This window comes from Zalophus californianus, chromosome 8, assembly GCF_009762305.2.
Source record: "Zalophus californianus isolate mZalCal1 chromosome 8, mZalCal1.pri.v2, whole genome shotgun sequence".
In the NCBI taxonomy this organism is placed as follows: Eukaryota; Metazoa; Chordata; class Mammalia; order Carnivora; family Otariidae; genus Zalophus; species Zalophus californianus.
In genome coordinates, this window is record NC_045602.1 from 84,262,799 (window position 1) to 84,288,981 (window position 26,183).

Genomic DNA, 26,183 nt, shown 5'->3' on the forward strand with positions numbered 1-26,183 from the left:
TAAGCTCATGTTATGAAGTACTGGGTGTTAGGACTTCAACATCTTCTGACTTGGATCTAATTTAACACACAATATAATCAGGTAATGCTGAGGTTCCTGCTCTGGGGATCATACTTTTGAGAATCACTGGTCTAATCCACCCCTTGGTTACACTAATGAGAAATGTAGGTTTTCCATAAGCTAAACGAACTACCGAGTGTCAAAGAGTGAGTTTACGGCAGAGTTCAGATGATACCACATATTTCTTGGTCTACACTCAGTGCACTTTCCATGAACCACAGAGTGTTTGGTCATCTTTGACCCAAAGTTCTCTGAAGAGCTCAGTTATCTGTGGGCCCATGAAGACTTTGTGTTTTTTCTAGGTTATGGTTTTTCACTCTGACTCACAAAACTCTGTAGTTCCAGGAATCCTTTAAAGGGTGTGTGTGTGTGTGTGTGTGTGTGTGTGTGTGTGTGTGAATTTTCTGGAAACTACATCATTCATCATTAAGTTATTTACACAGGGAAGGAGAAAAGACAGGGTAGGAGATGAAGAGGAGATAATGAAGGAGAGAAGAGTAAGGAAATGGGGTGTGAGAAATACAGAAAAAAGAAATCACCATTGTACCAATTTACATTCCTGCCATAGCCTGCCATATCTCCCGGTGTGAGTCACGGTGGGAGGTGAGATGAAATCAGCTCTACCTGTTATATGTATCTATATTTTTAGAAATTCAAGGTTAAGATGAACACCTATATATCCACCAGTTATCTAAAGACAAAGAACATTGGCAGGAGCGCTGACACTTCTGTGTGCCCTGTTCACAGCACCCTCTCCCTCCTTCCTGGGTTATTTACTATTCCCAAGTTGGTGTGGATCATGCTCTTGTTTTTCTTTATGGTTTTACTACGGAGGGATAGACCCTTAAACAATATCTTGTTTTGTTTTACCTGGTTTTGAACTTTATGTAAATGGAATCAGCCTGGGTAAGCATATGTGACTTCCTTTTTTTCCTCTACCTGGTGATTATCGTGTGATTGTGATTCATTCATTGTCATTGACGTCCATCCATCCTCGGATCAATAGATAGGTTACTTTTGTTGTTACAAAAAAATAATGTTATGAACATTCTTATGTTTGTGTAGTGATGTGTGTCTGCTCCTTGGTGAGTTAGCCACAGAGACTACACCAGGTAGAGTTGCCCGAGATCATGGGAATCTTTCCAAAGCCGTGTCTCCCAGAGCAGGGGTAAGCAGGTTCCTTTTATTAGGGTTTGGGATGAATATTCAGAGAGGGAGGTCTCATCATCGCATGCAATGGACAGGCATAGAGTTACACATTCCCACTCAGAAAACATGCCTATACATATGTTGTATGTCATGCCAACGAGGCTTATGTCCCTCTCAGGGTGGGGATTTTAACGTTATAATGAAGTTCAGACACTTTATGATTCATCTGCACAGGTGTCTGTCCTGGGGGGTCATATTCAAATGTTTTTTTCTTGTTCCAGCAATTCGTTAGTTTCTAAAAGATAAAATTTATAGTTAGGCAGAAGCTTCTAGGAGTTCCTCAGTTCAGGGGTCTCACTGATGGCAACGATACATGTCTTCTGGTACACTGTGCAAGAATTTCTGCAGGTATATGCCTAGGATTGTAACTGATGGATTGTAGGGTGTGCTCCCCTTAACATCATGGATTGGTTGGCTGATTTCAGGAGGGCTGAACTACTATACTCCCACCAGAAGCATCTAGAAGTTATTGCTATCTCATGTCTCAGCAGCACTTGTTAGTTCAACATTATGCCTACAAGCTGACTTTAGAACTAAACCCTCACATTAGCTGTGACCCCACCATATTGGACTTTGGGGACTTTATGATCCTTGTGCCTAGGATGCCTGATGCCTCTGACATAATAGGTGCTCAGTAAATGAGAGGAAAATTAAATGAATCTAAGCTTTAGCTGTGTGGTAAAACTACATTTTTTTCTATTTTAAATGTTTACCAGCACATTCCTGATCCCAATCTTTCCTTCTGACTCCAAATTATGTACCTAATGTCAACCTATAGTGGTATATTTTTTCCAAACTCAAAGGCTACACAGGAAATTTCATGCAGCAGTCCAAGTGTTGCCCCTAGAGGTGGGAAATGTATTAAATTCACTTTACTGTAATCTAATGAAAGATTATAACATGAATTTTAGAGAAAAAAAATAGAAAACTTTACAATTCCTAACCTTAATTTCTGAACTTACTTTGTTCTTATATGTTCTAAAATTTTTAAAGAAATAGTAAAAATTCTGTTTTCACATACTTATTTGGTTGTTTTCTTCTTAATTAAATATCCACAATTAAGTTAAAAACACTTTTGTGACAATGCATAGGAACTGCTGTCTAAAGGCATCTATTTTAATGAGCTATAAAGTTTTGGTTCCCAAATCCTGGTTTGTCAACCTCTGCCAATTTCTGATGAAAGTTTTACTAGCCTAAAAGGTAATAACAGAACAACAGAGTGAGTTTTCAATACAGTGAAGTGCATTCCATTTAAAGGAACACTTTTTTTTTCCTGGGATTATGTCATTTCTACCTTTTTAATGACTAAATGTGTTTTAAGAAATGATGGTGTATGTATTTGCTTGGCAACTTTGTGTGTTTGTATTTTAATTTTCCTGGTCCTTCAATTCTAAATGTGTGGAAACCCTTTCAGAGCAGCTTACTGCATCATTTAAAATGTATTTTGTAGAAAGCACCCTGGGAGTTACTCTCAAGGGCACACAAGTCTCAGAAAGCAAGGTATACTCATTTCTATTCCATGACGGTGCATTTAATTCTGATTGGATTTCAAGTTAAGGCTTAGCGCTAATACTATGGGGAGAGGCGTGTAAACAAGGCTAAGACTGTTTCATCCTCACCTGTGAATGGTTTAGCCTGCGCGTTACACAGTTAAACAATAGGAGTGTGAGCGCCATGGAAGGTATAGAGTGGTTTGGCAGTTGCTGGAGGGAGGTGGAGACCCTGGACCCTGAAAATGTGAAAAGGTAGAGAGAAGGGGAAACCCATAGTAGAAAAGACATATAGGAGGCAAGGCTTGGGGTCCATTCTGGCGTGAGCAAAGAGAGCAGCCTCTGCGTTGGAGTGTGAAGTCAGACGGCAGAAGGAGGTGCGGGGGAGCGGCGCGGGTTCTGCGGTTCAGGGAGAGTCAGCTCGAGGTGCAGCGCTGGGCAAGGGAAGGAAGGGTTGGCTAAAGAGCCACGTGGAAGTCATACCAAGACTTAGACAACAACAGAATTCAGCAGCTGTAGAAGGCGAAACAAGCCAAGAGGTACAACCCACTACCACTTCAGCTTGGGGCTACTACCAACCAGGGGGTGGAGTCGGACACGCCCCGGGAGCTCACACACCCAACCAGCGACGAGCAGCCCCGGACCGCGGAACACGCCCCCTGCTTCTTCCCGACAGCCCCCGGAACCTAGCTCCCACCGGCGCCTGCGCATGCTTCAGGCCCCGCCCCTTCGCCCTCTTGCCCGGGTCTCCGGCAGCCAATATGGCGGCTTTCCGTGTGTCTTGGGGCGCAGTAGCTTCCTACCGGCTTTTTCTCGGAGGTAGGGTTAGCCTCGCCCGGAGACAAGGCGTCGGGAAAGCAGCGGCTGCTGAGTTGCAGACAGGTGCTGTATTCCAGGTAAGAGAGAAGTGGAAGCACTGGTCCGTGTAGCGCGAAGATGTGGAGCCGGCGCCGCTACCTTCCCCTGGCCTTTCGCGTTCCCTCAGACGGGGACTTAAGGGTCTGGGGTATCTAGTAGAGGTCTGAGGTTGAGAGAGGAGGAATGGGTATTAGTTTGCAGCGGCCACTTGAGGTTGTTTCTGGTTTTCGCAGGTGCAGTGAGGGAGGAAGTTATCTGCAGTCGGAACTAGAGCGACCCCCTTCCTTAAGTTGGCTGCCAAGCTAAGGGGAGTCGGTGCCTTAGGTGTGGTGTAGGGTCCGGTCCTTCCCGCTTGCTCCGCGGTCCAGTGGGGAGGAAGGCCACGCCAGAGGAGGTGAATGAGAACTGGACTCCTGCAGTAGTCTGGAAGACTTAATGGAGAAAGTCACCGTGGATAGGTTTGATAGTGACTTTATAAGTGCCTTGCATCTGTGCAGTTTCTGTTTTCTTAATTTTCCCGACACCTTGTCTCTGGAGAGATGGAAACCAGAACTTGTACTTTTCCTTTACTCCTGAGGGCAATGAGAAGCCAAGATTCTAGCTTCACGGGACTCAGTTGGGTGATGGTGCCATTTGCTGACATGGAATTTCAAAAGGAGGGAAAAGTTTTGAGAGGAAAGAAAACGAGTTTAGTTTTGGATATAAATGTGTTTATTATACAGTTATAATTGGGATGTCCAAGTGGAGATTTCCAGTAGGCCCAAAGATTGACAGGTTTATAGTTCAAGAAGAAATCTGATTTACAAGTCCTCTGTTAACTTGTAGATGTTAATCAAGGCCTTGGAAGTGAATTCAGACACCTAGTGAAGGTGTCCTGAACTGGAATAAATAGAGGGACAGGGCGCTGAAGGACAACAGTCAAGGAAGAAGAGCCTCCCAAAGATTGAGCATGAACTGCCAAAGTTCATTCAGTGAACCAGACAGGGTGGTGGTATGGAAAACAGGTGAATGTTTTAAGTAGGGAAAGTGATAAACAAGTACCAAATACTGCAAAGAAGTCAAATATTATGAAATAAAAACTATTGAGAAAAGGAATGCTGTATATTTTTAATCATCTTTTATATTTTAACCTAAATCAACCAGTCCATCTATTCATTTATCCATCATTTATTTTTTAATACTTTTTTTTAAAGATTTTATTTATTTGAGAGAGAGAGCGTGAGCAGGGGGAAGGGCAGAGGGAGAGGGAGAAGCAGACTCTGGGCTGAGCGGGAAGCACTCAGCAGGGGAGCCCTACTTGGGGCTCCATCCCAGGATCCTGAGATCATGGCCTGAGCCGAAACCAAGAGTGGGATGCTTAACCGACTGAGTCACCCGGGTGCCCCTTAATATTTTATCATTGGAAAATATGTTGGAAAATTTTATTTTTCATGCATCTGAGTATATTTTCCCTGTATATGCTTAGTTAGCTATAAAAGGGGCTATAGCATATAGAATGTTTTTATTGTTGACACTTGAAGTGTGTGTATGGAGGAAGGGGTGCTAACTTTCCCTCCCTCAAACTCTATGTATCCTCTATCTTCCTCTATGTTCTTTTTATCATATGCATCCATATATGTCAGTGGTAATAGTTGATGCACATTTATTTTGTTTCACATTTTCTTACCATTAATAAAATGTTCAGTAAACATCCTGTAATAATTCTTAGGTGCTGTTGCTTTTATTTGTGTAGGAGAGAGTTCCAGTTGGGAGTTTATTGCTACAAAGTATGTGTACATCTTACATTTGAATAGATATTTCCACATAGCTTTCCAGGAAGGCAGTAGCAATCCACACTCCATCATTGATGTCTGAGAGTGCCCCTTTTCCTACTGGCATCAGGTATTTTTTTCAGTAAGATGGGTGAACAGTGATTTTTCCTTGCTACTTTAATTTTCATCTCCCTGACTTGAAATAAAGCTTTCTTCCCCTCCATATGGCAAATGTTTACTGAGCACTTTACTTGAGCCAGGCACTGTGAAGTAAACAAATCATTATCAAATAATTACCAGACAGTATTGACCCTTAGCACTCTCTAGGGATGATCCTTAGATTGCCGAATCCCCAAATTCCTTAGTATTGTCACAGTTTATGTTTTACCACAGGGAGTGCAACACATATAACTGAAAGACTTAACTGACCCCAGTCAGACCCTTACTATTACCATATATATGGTTAAAGACATAAAGTTTTTTTTTTTTTTTTCCTGGCACAGAGCTTGTCTGTCTTAAATATTAATACTCCTTCACTTCCATCTCTAACATTAATAGTTATATTTTTCTCAGGCCACCTGGGTGGCTCAGTCGGTTGGACATCCAACTAGATTTGGGCTCAGGTCATGATATCAGGGTCATGAGATCAAGCCCTGCCTGAGACTCTGCGCTGGGGGTGGAACCTGTTTAGGATTCTCTCTCTTTCTCCCTCTGCCCCCCACTCCCACACACACTCTCTCACTCTCTCACAAAAAACATAGTTACATTTTTCTTAGGGGCCATGTTTTATAAAACAGTGGAATAATGATAATCAAATACATCTCATACAGGGTATTTTTGCATTTTGTTTATATGTATAAGTGTATCCTAGGTGGTGATCTAAATAGTAGTTATTACTGTGGGTCACAGTCAGAAAAGTGAGAAACACTGATGACACATGGAAAAAGAAACAAGTTCTGTTAAACTGTGCCTCCTGTGTGCTCAGTTGGGACCCTCATTAGCAGACTTCCTCTTGCATACCAATCTTGTGGTATACACGTTTTGTATTAATGCCGCTACAATTGCAAATATCTAAGTGTACCAAATTTGGGGTGGAGGAGGGAATCTTATTTGTGAATGGCAAAACTTCAGGTTATAAACCCCTGAATATCAGGGACCTACACACAGTTTACCGTAAGGTTTACAGAGATAAATACAGAAGAGCACAGAAATGCAGTGTCTAATGCAAATGAGTTGAAATGGGTAGAGTGGTGGGCAGCTTCTCAAAGGAGATGATAAGAGTCTTCAGGAGCAGTTAGGAGTTACATGAAAAAAGAGAGGTATTCTGTTCTATGATGATGTAATAGGTACAGAAGAGACAGACGTACAGAGTCAGTGGATCTGGCAACAACAACTAATTGGTTATAGCAGTTATAATTGGTATAATAATTGGTGCGAGAATGGTGAGAGATGGGAAAGTTTGACAGGGCCCAGATTATGATTTGTTCTGCTATACTAAGGTACTTGAATTTTTTTTTTTTAATCTTTCACTAATGAGAGTAGCACTGGCATTATAAGCAGTTGACAGTCATGGTGTACTGCAGAGGTTACCCAGATTTTCTTAAATCCTCTATCAATATGATGTAAGAATGCTAATTTAGCTTTTTGAAATATTTATGACTTTTTAAAAAAGATTTATTTATTTTGTATATATATAGAGAGAGAAAGTGTGTGTGAGCAGGGGGCAGAGGGAGAGGAAGAGAGAATCCTCAAGTAGATTCCCCCCCTCCCCCTGATGAGCACAGAGCCCAACATGGGGCTCGATCTCAGGACGCTGAGATCATAACCTGAGCGAAACCAAGAGTTGAATGCATAACCGATTGAACCACCCAGGCGCCCCTGATTTTTTTTTTTAAGATTTTATTTTTAAGTAATCTCTACACCCAACATGGGGCTTGCACTTACATCCCCGAGATCAAGAGTTGCACGCTCTACTGACTGAGCCAGCCAGGCACCCCTATGACTTCTATAATAAGGAAAAGCAGTAGACCAGTTTTCTATTTTGAAAGTTAATATTACCAGTTATCAATGATATGTCCTCTTAGTTTTATTTTCTACTAAACAGTGCTTAAACTTTCTGTGTTCACTGAGTCAGTGCACCCCACGTTAAATTGGACTGTCTGCCAAAGAATGATCAATGGCATTTGGTGGCTTAGCCCTTGTGTATTTTGATTTTATTGTAAAAACATTGTTGTTCTTGTCTTAAATATCTGTTCTTTTCTTCTCTCATCTTATGGTCTCCTAGGAGCTTATAATGTCCTGTATTTATCATAGCATCCAGTTGGTTTATGATGGGGTCTTAATAAAGTTTACTGATAAATTTCTTAAAAACTCTTTGAAATTAAAAATTGACTTGCATTTGTATCAAACGCTGTCTGCAGCTCTGTAAATTAGTTACGTTTTCCCCTAGGTAACTTTTGAATTTTTGAAAAAATCCCATTTTATTAGCAATGGAAATTAAAACTCCTTTGATGGGATAAGTTTTTTCTTTTGAGATCTCATCCGGTCCTTTTAAGGATAGATTTAGTGGACTAAATCTACTTGTATTATGCTTCATTGTTGTAAGTAGGATGATAAATTAATTAGTTATTTATTGCTGCATAACACGTTACTCCCAAATTTAGCAGCTTAAAACAGCAGACGTTTGTTATATCATGGTTTCTGTGCATCAGGACTGCAGGCACAGTTTTACTGGGTTTTCCCTCAGTCTCCCATAACACAGCAGTCCAGGTGTTGGCTGTGGCTCCAGTCGTCTCAAGGCTGGAGGGTGGAATTCTACCTCCCCATTTGCTCATTGTGTGTGGATGCTAGCAGGATTCATCTCCTGCCAGGCTATTGGACTGGCCGGAGGCCACCCTCAGTTCTTGTCACGTGGGTCTTTGTAGGGCAGCTCACCACATCTGGCTTCCATCAGGTTGATCAAGAGAGGGGGAAAAAGAGGGAAGACAGTCTTTTTGTAACATGATCTTAAAGGTGACATTCTATCATTTTCATAGTATTCTGTTCATCAGAAGCAAGTTACTCAAGCAAGTTACAGAAGCCCACACTCAGGAGGGGATTGAACAACAGGATGAATACCAATGGTAGAATCATTGGGAGCCATCTTGGAAGCTATCTGCAACTATGAAAGACCCACATTTACTTCTTTTTTATTAACTAAGTGTCTTGTGTGTTTAGGTCTTTCCCCTACAGCGGGTTTGTAAACCTCTTGAGAAAAATAGCATAACCTTTGTATCCCCACTCTGATGCCTAGTACAGTGCCCACAGATACCTCCTAGATGCTCACTGATCATCTCCTGAATTTAAGCTTGTGAAGAGTTCTTACATATAGGGATATGTGCATGTGTACATGTGTGTATGCACATGTGTATACATGTGAACACCTGCCACACTCCTTTTTGCCAGATAGATTAGTAACTTTAAGAAAACTGCAGTTTGACCATGCTTCATGTTTCCTTCTCTCAGTATGGCAATGTTCGCGTTTTAACACCACTCAATTCTGCTTGACAGTTATTTCTGTTAAAATTCAGTAGATAGCGTGGCCCATAGTAGTTGCTTAAATTTGTTAAATGAACTTGTGAAATAGTTTACTTTTTAGAATTTTATTATGAAAAATAAAGCATTTTCAGTCAGGCATTTACAAAAATAGAATAACGAACGCAATGTATATTTAAGTTAACCGGCTTCAACAGTTATTAATGTTTTTGTAATCCTGTTTCATCTGTCTCCCTACCTTTTTTTCTGTAAGCTTTTATGTAAATCTGAGACTTTCCGTTATATTACTTATGTGTATACTTGAACGTGCATCTCTAACAGGTAGATTTTAAAAGAAAAAAAAAAAAACATGGCGGCACCTAGGTGGCTCAGTCTGTTAAGCGTCTGCCTTCGCTCGGGTCCTGATCCCAGGGTGCTGGGATCAAGCCCCAAACTGGGCTCCCTGCTCAGTGGGGAGTCTTTTCTCCCTCTCCCTCTGCCCCAACCCTCCACTCGTGCTCTCTCTCTCTCTCTCAAATGAATAAATAAATCTTTAAAAAGACAAACATAAGCTTCCATGCCGCTATGCACATATCTGACAGAATGAACAGTAATTTTAATATCATCTGTTACCATATTCAAATTTCCCTGGTTGTCCCAGCAATAATTTTTTATAGTTGGTTTGTTTAAAGCACAATTCAAACAAAGCCCCTATATTTTATTTGATTGGTAATATGTTAAGGCTCTAAATTTATAAGATTGTGTAAAGAAAATAAATGGTGAATTTTGCTTAAGTAGTGTAGTAGATTTCCTTGTTTAACCTTTTAATTGTCCATTTCCCTTTCAGCAGGGCACTCTGTTTTCTCAGGAGGAATGAGTTCTTGCCCACTGGATACAATCTGGAAGAACTATAATCTGGGGCATCTGACCCAAAGTAGCCCCATTAGGTAGTCCCTCCCGTGAGATCTTGAGCAGAGAGCTAAGGACAGTTGGAATAGCATTTTATCTTAATGGCCACAGACTTCTTGAATGTGTTGTGGATCATTGGAGTTCCTGTTTTTTAGCTGCCTGCTTCAAGTTATAGTCCTGGGCCCCTTTTAGTCTTCTAAGAAATGTCTCTTTTGCTTAAGCAAAGTCATTTTCTTTTGCTTGCATTCAGAGACCTCTAGCTGATAAAAATATAAACTCATTCAAAAAGGTTACTATCCTTTCTCACTTGGTGTCCTTATATTGTTTCTATCCATGTTCTCTCTAATCTGACTTTAGTCTTTACCTTTCTTTTTATTCCTCAAGAGTATTTTTTCTTTTGCCTTTTCTATTCAAATAAGCGGCAGATCCTTCTTTGTTCCATTTTTATCCGATTGAACAAAAAGGAAACTCCTTAATACTTGTAATATCATTAAAGTAGTGTGTAGCACTGGCATTTGGCCAAATTTGGGACATCACTGCTCTGTCAGGATGTGTCTGCTTCTTTGGCAACCGGCTTGATTGAAATTATAGTTGTCTGACCCACTGATTATCTTAAAAAAGAAACAAATCTGTCAAGTTGTATCTGTACCAGTCCATAAAAACAAAGTGGAAGGAAAATTCTCTGTCATAGCTTTTCAGTTGGAAATAGAACCTGTAGAGAATTTTGTTGATTTGTACTTATCAGCAAAGCACGTTCTTTCCAGGAATTCTGGCTGTTCGTAGCTAAAGATCTAGTGGATTCACATTCAGCATCATCTTACTTAATGGATTGTTCTAATGAGAAATGGACTCTTGAATGTAAATATTTTTGTGTGAATCATTGCTGTAATTGAGAACAATTATAAATCTGTTCAGTAATCTGGTACTGATGCTGTGATGGCTTTATAATAAATCAGATGCCATATTCTTAGGCAGTGTATACCAATGTCTTTGAAAAGATTCTAAAGATCCTAAAGAGATTTTATGAAAAATAGCAAAGTAGGGACTTTTTAAAAAAATTCCTAAGTGAACAACAATAAAAATTTTTTACAGTTTTTTTAAGCCTCATTTATGTTAAAACTAAGAAAGCCGCCATATGTCACAAAGTCAGAAGAATATAGATAAACACAAGATAATTTTAAATCAAGTGAAGAAATGAATCTTCAAGCCAATAATCAACTCTTTTGCTTGAGGTGATACTAAAATGTCAGAACAAAAGAAAAGGAACAGTGTGGGAGAGAGAGATGAAGAAAACACAAATTATTTTACTATAACTGCTTCACACTGTCAAGGACATTCTTAAAAGGTTGGGTTAGGGAGAGCTGTATGAAACAGGAGATAAGAAAATATGATTAAAGAAATGGTTAAGGAAAGATTTTTAGAGATAGACCAGTGATTTAAGAGCTAAAAATTCAGAGTGGCTGCAGAATTAACACCACAGAAAACAAAAAAATCCCAAGGATTAAAGGTTTAAAAATCATACAGGATGCAGAACAAAGAGATAATAAGACTGAGAGAAGCTGATATGAATGGAGGACAGAAAAACAGATAATTTCTATAGTCGAAGAAGAAAACAGTAAGTGAGAATTCAATGAGTGTTACTTTCTGAAGTTGACGGGAGAAATAATTTAAACATTTTATTCAGAGACATAAAGGTAATCATTACTAAAATAAAAGGCTGTTTGGTGTCTAAATCGCTGGATGAAGAGACAAATATAAAAAAAACTACAGACCACCTAGCAAAAGAAAGAAAACAGGAATGAAAACATAAAAACAAAGATAAAAATAAGATAGAAAATGAGACAGTATCTATTAAGTCCATTTGAATAGGATGTTCTCATGTATTAAAAAACCTCAGATTGACTCAAATAAAAACTAAAGTGAATCAAAATTTCAGTGAAAAATATGGGCAGTGATATTCCAGGGAAAGGCAAAGGGAAGTTTGAATATTTGAAAATACTACGATTCAACAGAATTAAATTCAAGGTAAAAGTATTGCCTGAGAATGGAATGCTTGATAATTTGAAGGGTACAATTTGCCTGATGATAGAACTCTTCTGAACTAATTAGTACATCGAATGTACCACTGAAACATACAAAGGAAATATATAGGAAACAGGAAGATAATTAATAAAATATAGCTATTGTATGGATATGGATTCATAACTGTTTCTTTGGTATTATTCTGGCTCACATCCAGTATAAAGGGGTGCTTACATTTTTTTCTTATTTTCTTTAATTGTTCTGTCTACTTTACAACCACTGTATCATTGCTCTTTGAATATGAAGTATTCGGTCCATCAAACCTGTCTCCCCTTACTCTGCAGACCCATCTCTTGTCCTGTTTCATTAAAAAAAAAAAAAAAAATGGTCATAAGACAAGCAATCTTACCTTTCCGTCTACTTTCCCTCACAAACTGTGTTGTTTCTTTGCATAGTAAAATAGATGTTTCTTATTCTAACACTAATGCCTGCCATTTCCCCTACTTTGATGGTGTCACATCATGTCCCACGCTGATTATTAACAGACGGCATCTCTAGCTCAGATCTCTCCTGTGTACACACCCACAGAGCCATCTGCCTCCAGGACACCTATCTCTCCCGGGATGCCCATCAAGCATCTCAAACTTGTCATGCCCCAAATTGAACTCATCACTTTCTTCCTAATCTTACTCTTTCTTTAGAACTCATTACTTCAGTGAGTGGAAGTCTCCCATATTCACTGGGAGACTCATTTCTCCTGAGGGCTGTGGTTGGGTGATCGGTGGGAAGTGTAGTGGAGTCACCTGTATTACAAATGGATTGTTTAGTTATGGACCAAAACATCTTGTCATATGACTTAAGAAACCAGCAATGTAATCATCCTTTTGGCAGTGGAACATTGGGGAAAATCAGCTCTACTGAGTGACAGCTGCTTTCTCCTCTAGATCCATAGCTTTGCCATGATTCTTGGCGCAGACAGGCATTTTCTCTTCACTTTGAATACGGGAAGCAACATCTTCCCATATTCAAAGAAAACATGAAATCGTAAAAAAAAGAAAGAAAGAAACAGAAGCAAAACCCTGGAAAAGTAAAAATATAGTAAGATGGTAAACTCTTGAGATGAGGATTTGGTGCTGTTGGCACTGGCGGTGGGGAGAGGTAACAGGGATGTACAAAGAGGCTGTATAAGGGCAGGCTAACTATACGTAAGCAAGTTTGGGTCATGTTTTTACTGATTGATAGTGACACTGTATCTTTATAAAGCATCTTAAGATTCTCAATTAATATATAAAGAGAGAAACTCCTTTGTGCTCCCCCAAGGAAAAATAAACTATAAAGTTTCATGGAATTTTAAAATGCCTTCCCTATCTTACTCATTTAAGAGTAGCAAGAAATCATTTTATCACTATTTTGATTTGTGAGAGTTTAAGAACATAATTTTTACTATTAATAGGTTATTGTAATATTTGTCTGTATTTTTTCTTCTGCTTCTTGTTACTATACTGACAAATTATTAGTTACTTGAATCTCTGATTCACGAAGAGTTAGGGAATGGATGAGGCAGGGATGGTGTTGGTGTTGGTATGCACGAAAGAGAATTTATGGTAATGAAAAGGGAAGTGAATGAGTTACTAAGAATTACAGTTCTTAAGGTCTGAATTGCTTAAGAGTGCTTAAAATTGTTGAGGCTGGGATGAAATTTGAGAACCACAGATTAAGATTTTGAAAAAAGCCAGGACCAGAAATATCTGTTCTAGCTATATCCAGCTACTGAATGTGGCTAAACGGTCATTTGAAACTATTTTTCTGGTTCTTTAGCACCCTTTATTGTAGGTGAACTATTAATGCCTTGAGGGGAAATTCCTAGTGCTACAGCATAAAAGGATCAACAGCAGCAAGTGTGATATCATTACTGATAGTTTAAAAGGATGGGAAAGCCCTTATTTCTGTAAGTCAGTGTATTGAACCAAATTAATGATAAATCATGTCAGTGCTTAGTGAAGCAGTTTCTTCGCCGTATCAGCTTAAAATAAGGACCACAGAATTGTCTTAAGCTAAGCTAAACTATTATTTTAAGGCATTGAAAGATGGGCCATAGTTGTACCCTTAAACAAGGTGACTACCAGTAGCCTAAGTGTGCTATACCCCAGTACATGCTCCTTCCTTCCCTTGACTTCTGCTTGCTAGGTTCTGTCTGCACGTGCATTTGCCTCTTTTTAAGGGAGTGGCATTTTACTCTTCATTGCCTGCGTGTCAAATATCACAACTAGTTGACCTTGATCCATCGGTATCAAATGTGGATGTTTGTAGTAGATAAGGAGGGTAGCATATTACTTACAGGTATTTTGGGTTTTAATGTGTTGAAATGCCAGTAGTTTAAACTACTGTGTAAGGAGAGGCTTTTAAAAGCAAGCTTTTGAGGGGAGGACAATTTCTAACAGCTTTCTTAACAGGCCTTTTACCTGTTCCCAGACTTGCCAACTGAGTACTATAATAAAGACAACTGTTTGAACATCCTGTTTTATATAAAGACCGTGGCGTACAAGATCATTATTTAACTTAAAATCTTTTCTCTGTGTTTATATTTTCTGCTAGATATTAAGGCTAAGGCACACCACAGGTGTAACAACAAAGAAAAATGTTGCAGCCTTAAGACGTGAAACTTACACAATGGATTTTATTAAAAAGCAGATTGAAGAGTTCAACATAGGAAAGAGACATTTAGCCAACATGATGGGAGAAGATCCAGAAACTTTTACGCAAGAGGATATTGACGTAAGTGCAATTACTCTGTTGGGAAAGTAATTGCTGTAGAGTTTGTTTTTTTATGATTTATTTATTTTAGAGGGGGAGAGAGAGCGCACTAGCGGGAAGGGGCAGAGGGTGAAGGAAACTGAAGCAGACTCTTTGCTGGGCTCTGAGCCTGATGCGGGGCTCAATCTCATGACCCTGAGATCACGACCTGAGACAAAACCAAGAGTTGGACCCTTAACCAACTGTGCCACCCAAGTGCCCCTAGCTCTGTGTCAATTTTAATCTGTCAGAATAAGGACAAAAACCACTATGTATTGCAAGTTAGAACCACGGTTTCAAAGAGAAATGCTACTCTGTATTTGAAGCATTGTGAAGCATAGTGAGTTTTAGATTTTAATGAGAAATGGATAATTTTCTTGATTCAAGGTCTTAGGAGCCATTGTGAATGCTCATACACAATTTGGAAACATTTATCCTATTGTGGAGTCTAAAACTCAGCTTTCTTACAAAATGATAAAACAGATGGTGATGGAAATATAGTGAAGTTTACAGGAAATCCCATAAGTAAACCTGAGTTGAGTGTTTTTTATTATCTTAATTATGTATTTGAATTTTCAAAGTCAGGGCATGTTCTAAATGATTTGAGAATTAAAGTTAGAACTCTCTTATTGTTCCTCTCTTGAGTTGTTATAACCGTAATAAAAGTAGTAATAATAAATAATACTTTTTGCCAGACATCCCAACATAGCTAGCAAAGGTACTTAAAATTTAACCACTTTGCAGCTTGTTCTAACTTTTTAAAATTTTATTTTGAATTCCAGTACAGTTAATGTACAATGTTATATTAGTGTCAGGTATACAATATAGTGACTTAACACTTCCATACATCACCCAGTGGTCATCATGACAAGTGCCCTTAATCCCCTTCACTTATTTCACCTATCCCCCTCACCTCCTCCCCTCTGGTAACCATCATTTTGTTCTATACAGTTAGAGTCTACTTCTTGGTTTGTCTCTCTCTCTTTTTTTTTCTTTGCTCATTTTTTGTTTTGTTGGTTTCCTGAATTCCACATATGAGTGAAATCATATGGTATTTGTTTTTCTCTGACTTCTTTCACTTAGCATTATACTCTAGCTCCATCCATGTCATTGCAAATGGCAAGATTTCATTCTTTTTTATGGCTGAATGATATTCCAGGGTGTATATGTGTGTGTGTGTATGTCACATCTTTATCCATTCATCTATCCATTGACATTTAGACTGCTTCCATGATTTGGGTATTGTAAGTAATGCTGTTATAAACATAGGGATGCATGTATCCCTTTGAATTAGTGTTTTGGGGTTGTGTTTTTTTGGGTTTTGTTTTTTTTTTTTTTGGTAAATAGTAGTGTGATTGCTGGATCATAGGGTAGTTCTGTTTTTAACTTTTTGAGGAATCTCCATACTGTTTTCCATAGTGGCTGTACCAGTTTGCATTCCCACCAACAGTGCACGAGGGTTCCTTTTTCTCCATATCCTTGTCAACACCTGTTGTTTCTTGTGTTGCTGATTTTAGCCATTCTGACAGGTATGAGGTGATGATGTTGGAGCATCTTTTCATGTGTCTGTTGGCCATCTGGATGTCTTCTTTGGAGAAATGTCTGTTCATGTCTTCTGCCCATTTTAATTGGATTATTTGCTTTTTGGGTGTTGAGTAGTATATGTTCTTTATATATATATAAAGAACATATAGGTGTGTGTGTGTGTATGTGCTTTGTTAAATGCTTTTTCTGTATGTATTGAGATGATCATATGGCTTTTATCCTTTCTCTTATTGATGTGATATATCATGTTGATTGATTTGTGATTATTGAACCACCCTTGCATCTGGAAATAAATTCACTTAATTGTGGTGAATGATTTTTTAATGTATTGTTGGATTTGGTTTGATAGTATTTTGTTGAGATTTTTGCATCTAACTGATGCTGACCTGTAGTTTTCTTGTATGTCTCTGTCTCATTTTGATATCAGGGTAATACTTGGCCTCATTGAATGAGTTGGTAGGTATTTTCCTCTCTTTTTAGAAGAGTTTGTGAAGAGTTGGTATTAATTCTTTAAATGTTTGGTTGAATTCATTTGGGCTTGGGATTTTTTGTGGGTAATTTTCTTTATATTACTGTTTGCATTTAAAACTGGCCCTTCCCTCTCTCCTGGTGACCTATGTGTCCCTGAGTAACTGTTCTGAGCAAGAGGATCCCACTACCCAACTGAGTTTACTACCTTTTTGGTTATACATGGAGATATTTAGCTCATTGAAAGAAACAGAATTGTTCAACAGTTTGTAATTCTGTCTGAGAAGATAACCATTTTCATAATGTATTAAAATTTATATGTTGTTTGGAGTGGTTAGTTCAGTGCTTGGATCTTTAATCAGAATATTTGTTTGGGTTGTTAAAAATATTTTCAAGAGGATTTAGCTTCTAGGTAGTAGACATGGCGTATAATTTAGTTCATTTACCTGGTTGAAAGCCTAGGCTCACTGTATAATTTTCACATTGGTAAATTAGGTGCCATTGTGTTACTATTACTATTACTATTAAATGCAATAAGTAAAATCTACCATAATTTGAATCCTTCACTAGTTCTCTGATTGCCTTTGTCACACAAATCTTCCATCCCCCACCTAAGACTGCGTGTTGAGGAGAACAGTAGGAAGTACTCTTGAGTATATTGATTTATCATTGAGTGATCGACACCGGAGGTGGTATCATAACCCTCAGGTTGAGATTTTGTCTCACCCAGCACATTGCCTAAATGCCTGCATGGAAGTGTTAGCTCCTTTCACACCGGTGACGTAATTCTGCTGCGTTAGACTTACCTGCAAGTGATTGATCTGCCTCACTAAGTCTCACATTTTATATCAATGAACTCTTTGGGCATTTTATTAAATTTAGTGGGTTCTCTTTGGCATCTAAGTAGATGTAAAAGCAAAAGAGAACAGTGACAGCCAACTGTTACCAAAGCATTAAAATTACATACCCATTGCAGTTCCTCGTTTTGTGTTTTTCAAACAGTTTTTCAAAACTGTTATTTTTGTTTGAGATTTGGCTGTATATATAACCTGAAAGAGAGTATATAGCTAATGAGTCTTATGTAGCATTTCCATACTGACAAAATGCTTAGTTATTTCTAAAGACAAAACCAAATAATTTGATATCCAAAATCAGGAAACTATTTTAAGCTTCCAGATAATTTTTGGAAGAACGTCATGATTGCTTTTATATATTTAGAGGTTATGATGCTTTTTGTAATGTGTTTGGCTTTTAATACAAAATTTAAAACCAGGTACAGTGATTTTTCTCTTATTTTATATGATCAGGAAATTCGGTATTCCACAGAAGTGAAGTTTTCAGATAAGGGAAACCTATTTTTAATTGTTACTGGTAATGAAAAATACCACCACTTACTAAAAACCTCCTATATACGTTCAAGATGCTTTCTGGGAGCCTGATTTACATTACCATATTCAGTCAGAAAAATGTTGTGGGGTCTTTATTGTTGAGGAACCCAGAGCTGTACAAGGTCTTCCTATATGCAAAGTCTGTTTTTCCACACTTTCAAGATTAATTTTTTGGGTAACATTTTCTAAAATAGTGTTCTCCCCAACCTTATTTAGTAGAGTATAGTGAGTATAATTTAACCTTACAGTGCCTCAGGATTTTCCTTTCAGTATGGTTGTTAAGCTGATACCCTGGCAGGGGCTCGTAATTCCTGTACTGAATGGCCTGGCTATGCTGTAGTACTGATTCCTGTCATCTCCTTTCCTGTCAGACATCCTGTCAGGATGTCTGTGTGCGCGCATCTGCCTCTGGCCCTCTCGCCTTCCAGCCTTCTGGCATAACTAAACTTGTTAGGCCTGTGAATTAAAACTAAGAGCCCTTGGACTTGGCGTGAGGACCTGTGTGCCCTTCCTACTAAGTAAAATCATGAATTTATGTCATCTGTGTTAACTCTTCGTAAGCATTTTTTTTGTGTGGATTTCTAGGTTTAGAACTTTATTCCAGAAGGTTGAACTTGAATAGAAATCTGGCCCCTGGCCTTACTGAGTCCAGCATATAGATATGTGAAAATTATACCTAGCTAATCTTACATGTTAGTGTTTCTTTAAGTTATAAAGTTTCTTAAAGAGTACAGATGTGGGTTGGTAAAATAGAAAGGATATGGCAGATAAAACTTTATGAATAAAAATAATTCTATGTCACTTTTAATATTTACTTAAAAGTTATGTTATTTAGAAGTTTATTATTAAAGCTACAGCATTGTATATCTGCTAGATTTGTTTTTGCAAAATTACTTTTTTATATTTAATGCTCAATCTTGGTATTGTATTTATATGAAAAAGTTATTTTTGGCTTGTGAAATAACACATTAACTGGAAAGAAATTAGTCATGGGCAAGTACAGATTTTCTCCATTTCAAGGTAGTTTCATTTTCATTTTTGCCTAATATTTTAAGTTCTTTTGAAAAGAAAGAAACCACCTATTACACTTCCCCACTGAACCACTGTGATGCTACTGACCACCTGTGGCAGATCTGGCAGGAGGAAAGCAGGTGCCCTCGTATATGGTGACATGCATATATACATGTATACATGAATACTATATATATATATATATATATATATATATATATATAGTTGCAAGTACTGACATGCTTGCTGTTTTGAAAATATATCTTAATGCTGTGGTTCTTAACTCCCATTCCTCAGACCTTTAACATTACAGGTTACTGCCAAATGTTGATCAGCATATAAAAAATATTTTTAGCTCTCACCGTACAGTTACCATGAGGAGGATTGAACTGCCAGATTGAACATTGCACTGAGTGGGTTCTGTAATTGAACTTAAAGTAGTTACAGTTTGAGGGGCGCCTGGGTGGCTCAGTTTGTTAAGCGACTGCCTTCGGCTCAGGACATGATCCTGGAGTCCCGGCATCGAGTCCCGCAATGGGCTCCCTGCTCGGCGGGGCGTCTGCTTCTCCCTCTGGCCCTCGCCCCTCTCATGTGCTCTCTCTCCGTCTCTCATTGTCGCTCTCTCAAATAAATAAGTAAATAAATAAAATCTTAAAAAAAAAGTTACAGTTTGGCCAAGGGAAGACACTACTTTACTGTCTGGAGACTAAAGAAATCAGCTCCAGAGCCTGTGACAGAGGCAGAGCTGCAGCGGTTTCCCTCAGTGACCCAAAGGGAAAGCCTGGTCCAGTGACATTGTTACACATTGTTATACTTGAGCAGACACTGGGTGACAGTGATTTCAAAATCATGCTGTCAGCACAGAAGAAAGTTGAGAACCACTGCTATTTGCATTTTCCTTTTTGAATTAAGTGGTATCAGTTACCAATTTTAAGTTGGAGACATCTCAGTGATATTAAATATTATGGATACAAAATTGCACTTGCATTTACTAATGTCTTTATTTGGGAATTAAAAGTTAAGTTCTACATTACTGTAGAATTTCAGGAAAAAAGCCAGCAAATTGATATATAGCACTGCTGAAGTCTACCAATTACTTTTTAATTGGTATTATAGGCCTCATTCTGAAATCAGAATGTTTTATTCTCCTAAGTGTGAATATGCTGTATGAAGTTTCTCTAATTGATTTGCTGTGCCCATTCCATTTGATGTATCATTTTTCACAATATTTCATAATTTGTGCTCACTTCTAATGAACAGAGTCGTTAGGACAGGCATGTCTAAGTACAACTGACAGCTAACATTAGGTGCCAGATGCAGTTTATAAAGCTATGTAGAACTGTAGAGAACAGTTTAAATAAATTAGCACCTGTACATTAGTCTCACTTGCTGGTAATTTATAAGCGAATCAGTAGAGATGACATTTAGGTAAGTCATTGATCAAGTTAACAGCTGCAGACCCACTGCCCAGCTGGGATACCTAATTAATAGAGATTGCATTCCTGACCCAGTGCTCCTCCTGGGTTGAGCCTGCAATCCTTTTATACTTTGATTTAAGCCTAAGAATGTAGTTAAATACTTTGCCTTCATTTTAGGGAACCTTGAATTACCAGTATTCTAGTTAAAAATCTGAAAATGTAGGAAACATATTTACAAAGGAGAATTGCCTTACTCCATGACTTATTTGGATTAATTTGTTTTAAAATTTACATTCTTTATTTTTGTCAGCACTTTTTTGTTTTAGATCCAGATGAAGAGTGCTATGGTCTAATAAATTTTTAAAGGTTCCTGTAATTACCATTAAATGTATACTCCATTTTTTTATTTCCAAAAGCATGGTTTTTGTGTTTTGTTTTTTTGTTATTGTGACAACCGTTGAACCTACTTCAAATATGAAACAATTATTTCAAATGTAACATAAGTTTAAAACCCCTAAAAACTTTTCTTACGCTGAATTCCATACAAATTTCAGAACTTAATATAGGAAATACTAAACTAGAACTTATAGGAAAATGCTCTTTTTTTCCTCTCTCCCTTCCTCTGGCTCAGAGTTTCTTCTGAGTGAACTTCAAACTGAAAGAATAAGTCATCAACAGCCTCAAAATCAGAGTAAGGCAGTGATTTGGTATCTCTTTCAGGTATATATATTCATGGATATTGGCAGTGTTCGCATACCAGTGTGTTAACTACAGGCTACATCCAGAATCTAGTTCCTAGACTGGGAAAGGTTCTCTTGAAACACAAATGCTAACCTAAAACAAATAACATTAGGCCAGTAATATTGCTTTCAAGCTTCTTGAAGAATTGAGTCCCAACTGATAGACAGTTGGCCCTCGAACAACACAGGGGTGAGGGGCGCTGACCCCCTGTATAGTTGAAAATCCGCATATAACTTGACTCCCTCATCACTTAACTACTTACTAACAGCCTACTATTGCCTGGAAGCCTTACTGATAACGTAAGCAGTTGATTAACACAGATTTTGTATGTGATGTCTGTTATATACTGTATAATTACAAGAAAGCAAGCTAGAGAAGAGAAAATGTTATTAAGAAAATCATAAGGAAAATACATTTACAGTACTGCGCTGTTTGTCAAAAAAAATCAGCACATACATGGACCCGCAGAAGTTCAAACCTGTGTTGTTCACGGGTCAAATGCATTATTTTTGTCTTTTGTTTTTGTGGAAGAACTGAGTGTTGCTCAGTTTACATAACTGTGTTTTACGTAGATTGTTTAGAAGTGAAAAGGTGCTTATTTCAGATAATTAAGAAATTTCTGTTAGTTCTTTTGTTGATAAACGTGGTCCAGGTGGGCCAAACCACAATTCACATGTGAAATGCCAAGTTTCCTCTAATTTGAAGATACTTGAAGACCTAGGCCATGTCCTACTGGTACTTCTCTGGTGCCTGGTAAGTGTCACATGCACCAGGGAATCTGAGAACATTATAGTTGATAGATGGGTTAACATTAACAGAGTCAAGTATTTCTCTCACCGCCTTCCTCCACTGGTTTTCTGGTTGACTTAATTTCACCTTATAATATTTGAATTCTGCATTTTTACCATGCTAATACAGATATTTTTGAATAACATCAGGAAAACTGCTTAAAAATAACTGAATTATTTTAACACTTTCTTTGCCTTTGTTTCTCCTTTTCTTTTCTGGTACTTTTGAACCTTTCCCGACCAAATCTTTACCTTAATTTAAAATTTTATGGGAAAAGCCCTTCTGCCCCTAACCATTTTTGTTACTTATTTTTTATTATAATTCTCTTCTTTGAAATACCATCCATAGCTTTATGTTGAACTGGGAATAGTATTTTTTTTTTTTTTGGCATATTTGTTTATTTCTCAATTTGTGAAAATGTCCTTAATTTGTTGATGTAGCAAACAAATTTCAACTCTGATTGCTATGCAAAAGAACAGAAGATAATCTGCTTTGCAATGAACTTTAAAGTTCAACTGCACACAGGCAACATGCTATATATGAAAAAATTACTAACTGAACTACAGGTATTAAATACTGAAAAAAGTTAACAGTTTATTATAATTTATTTTATTTAACAATCTAGGAAGTTCGCAGCCATCAGCAGTTCCAGTGCAATTTCAGGTGCAATTGGGAATTCAGGAATCTCTGTGGAGCTGTTAGTGTAGCGAACCTTGTAGGTAAAATACATGCATACTTTTGATAGCACATGTGAAGGAATCTCTCTAAAATTGACTTCATTAGTTTCGTTCTCAGCAAACTGACCTGGGCCACTCAACATGGCTTTTATTGTTCCAGATGTTAGCGCATGTTCTCTTTTTACAATAAATTCATGACCATCCGAAGATATCAATTTGACATACATGGCATCAGGGCCTTCACAGCCACCATAGGTTTTCTCTTCTCCATCCATTATGTTCTTATGAAATTCTACTTTACTTCCACAGGAACTTTAGTAGTTTCTCGTCAGCCCTGCAGCCACCGCAGCCACCGCACCGGGTCCCCGCGCACCGCCACAGCCCCTACTCCAGGGCCGCCCCCCCACCCCCAGCTGCCTGCCGCCGTGGGTTCCGGGGCAGTTCGGGAATAGTATTTTTATATTGCATATTTTGGGAAGCCCCAAGGACTCAAGAGATTAGCCCATGGAAGACTTTATCTTTCATGAAATGTTTTTCCAGTGTGGGACAGAGGCTGTCAATTGTAAGGAGTGAGGATGAAGTTGTCTGCCATCTACAAGGAGAGCTTGAGGAAGTCTCTTGAACCTGTGGCTTTTAATAGAAACCGATTGAGGAAGCCAAAGGGGCAAATTAGTGGGGGTATGGAGAGAGGTAGAGAGTTAAATGCCATATTTGGAAGGGCTTGCACAAATGCCTTTGTACTAAAATAGGTGTAAAGTCACTAGGCCCTAACAGACCCCTTTATGGGTGTGGGATGTGCCTGCCACTGAGCTAACTTCTCCTAGCCTGGCTTTGAATTGCCACAGAGTTATCCTGGTCAGGAAAGGCGAAATCTTATCATTGAGCCTCCTAGGATAAGAAGACGCTCTGAAAGACAGTAAGCAGGAAGGCTGTTGTGCTCCCTGATGGGTCTTGCTCCCGTTGCAGGGGCCAGTGCCCTCAGAACTGATGCAGAGCTTCTACTAACGAGATGGCAGTGACTTCATTGAGACCGTACTGGTGAGGTGGGTGCTGGAACAGCAGACTGCAGCACATGTGTTCTCATACTTTGCAAACGTGCAGAATGTCCAGAAGCCATGTCACTACCAGCAGCAGACTTTGGAGAGAAAGGTGATGCACACCTTCCTCTCCTCACCATTCTTGCCTTTAAGATGGTGGTGGGGACAGTTACTGTGGACCTGGACTGAAGGCCCTGCAAAGTCTGGCTGGAGTGTTCCCTGAAGGGCATGTTGCAGACAAGGCTCTGTCTTCAGGAGCTCTGGAGGATGACTTGTTCCTTCAGGTAGGCATTCCGAGGCTACAAGAAAGAGGTGGATGCTTGTCATTTTTGTCGTTATGTTTGGTTGTTTTTTTCTTTGTTTCTGGGAGAAAAGAGGTGCAAAACAAGCAGGAGTTTTCAGGATTGGTCACAACTGGATATTTATATATATATATATATTTTAAGATTTTATTTATTTATTTGACAGAGAGAGACACAGCGAAAGAGGGAACACAAGCAGAGGGAGTGGGAGAGGGAGAAGCAGGCTTCCCGCGGAGCAGGGAGCCCGATGTGGGGCTCAATCCCAGGACCCTGGGATCATGACCTGAGCCGAAGGCAGACGCTTAACGACTGAGCCACTCAGGCGCCCCTATTTATATCTTTTTCTTTCCAGTAGCAAGTTAAGATTAACTGTGGAAAGGAACAACAGACGATGGGAGGTGAGGAGAGGACAGTGGGGCTGTCCTGAATTAATAAACACTACAAGAAGACTAATTGGGTATCTGGAGTCTTTTGTGATGTTACTTTCATTTTTGCCCCTTTTGAGTGTTTGTGTGTATATAGACCTACATTTTCCTGCAACTGCCTGTATATAAATGTTTCTACTTCCTACTCCCAGCATTGAAATCCAGGCTGAAATGAGGTTTAGAATCCAAGTGCTCTCGCCTTAGACAAAAGTAAGTTAGTCATTCTGGTTATTAGCAGAGGGCCTCAGTGGTGCTAAGAGAGATGTCAGGAAATTCAGCTTTCCACATGGTTTCCATGATACTGAGCTCCCCATTCAAACCCCCAGGGAATCAAATCACAGAGTATTCAAATGTTCTTACCTCATGGAAGAGAAAATGAGGAATGGCTATCATGACCAGATTCTTCATAGAAATCTTCTATTCAAAGATGTTTTGGTTGTTAATATTCTCTCTTATGAAAGTGGGTATATGTTTGTTAGTTTAGACCAGTAAAATCACAGACTTTATAACTTTGTAACAGTTTAATGAAGTTTGAAAGCCTTGCTGAGATACACAATAATAACATCAGTGCAGTGCTATCCATACTGCTTGAAGGCTTTGGTTAAAATAGTCTAGAGCTGTGTGGTGGCCACTAGCTGTGTGGAATTGTTTGTAGGTAGTTAATATTAATGAACATTAAAGTTTAGTTCTCTAGCCACACTAGCCACATATCAAGTGCACAATAACCACATGGGCTACAGACTGTCATATCACCCAGCACAGATGATAGAATATTTCCATCATCGAAGAAAGTTCTTTCAGACTGTGTTGACCAGAGGATTGCTCCGTCACTTCCCCCCAAGTAAGAATTTGCATTTCTTGTCTTGTGTTATTTGAAAGAAAGGGAACAGTTGGGAAGTATAAGTGTTATCATTCTGCAATTTCATTTTTATATTGTTTTTGTGACATGATTCCAAATACCTGAAGAATTGGTTTTGAGAACAGTTCAAAAATACACCGTAAGAATAAATAGAAATTTAGAAGTCTAGGAAATTGTTGCTTTTATCTGGCAGAAACAGCAGGTTTACTAAAACAATTTCAGTTGTTCAGTTATTCAATTATAGAAGAACAAAAGATTCATGACTTACATGTGTATATATATCTGTGTATACACACATATACATATTTGTGTATGTATTTTACATGGGAGTAGGAATTGAAAATTGAAAACCTGAAATATTATAGGCTAATGGCAATAGCAGTAAACATTAATTTGTATACTTGTAAAAATTTCATTCATACAGAAAAGGAGAAATAATTGTATAATGCATGCCCTATGACCATCACCTAGTTTAAATAACTTAACATTTGCCATATTTGCTTCCCCTGTATTTTGTGGCTGAACTATTTTCTTTCTTTTTTTTTTTTTTAAAGATTTTATTTACTTATTAGAGAGAGAACGTGGTGGGGGTGGTGGGGGGCATCAGAGGGAGAGGGAGAAGTAGACTCCCCACTGAGTAGGAAGCCTGACCCCAGGCTTGATCCTAGGACCCAGAGATCATGACCTGAGTCTAACCGACTGAGCCACCCATGCGCCCCTGAACTATTTTAAAGTCAATTACAAACGTTATGATGCTTTACCCCTACATACTTGAGTATACATCTCCAAAAAATTAGGATACTTTCCTATATAACCACAATACCATTATCACATTTAACAAAATTAATTTGAATATAGTCTGTAGTGCAGTATGAGATCATTTATATATTAACCTGTATTTAAATGTCCCCAGTTATC

At 38.5% G+C, this 26,183-nt stretch overlaps 2 protein-coding genes across 3 annotated transcripts in view; one reads left to right on the forward strand and one right to left on the reverse strand.

Annotated features, from left to right (window-relative positions):
- Positions 1–3,492: 3,492 nt before the first annotated feature.
- MRPS9 (mitochondrial ribosomal protein S9) overlaps positions 3,493–26,183 on the forward strand; it is a 62,533-nt gene continuing 39,842 nt past the window's right edge. For both annotated transcript variants that reach the window (XM_035728814.1, XM_027621632.2), the window contains exons 1-2: positions 3,493–3,655; positions 14,408–14,587. In XM_035728814.1, coding sequence (XP_035584707.1) covers positions 3,521–3,655; positions 14,408–14,587 — 315 coding nt within the window. In that variant the 5' untranslated portion in view covers positions 3,493–3,520. The remainder of the gene's footprint in view (positions 3,656–14,407; positions 14,588–26,183) is intronic.
- On the reverse strand, positions 22,536–23,072 carry LOC113937395 (elongin-C). Its single transcript, XM_027621633.2, has one exon. The coding sequence runs from the start codon at positions 22,915–22,917 to the stop codon at positions 22,579–22,581; it is 339 nt and encodes a 112-aa protein (XP_027477434.1). The 5' UTR covers positions 22,918–23,072; the 3' UTR covers positions 22,536–22,578.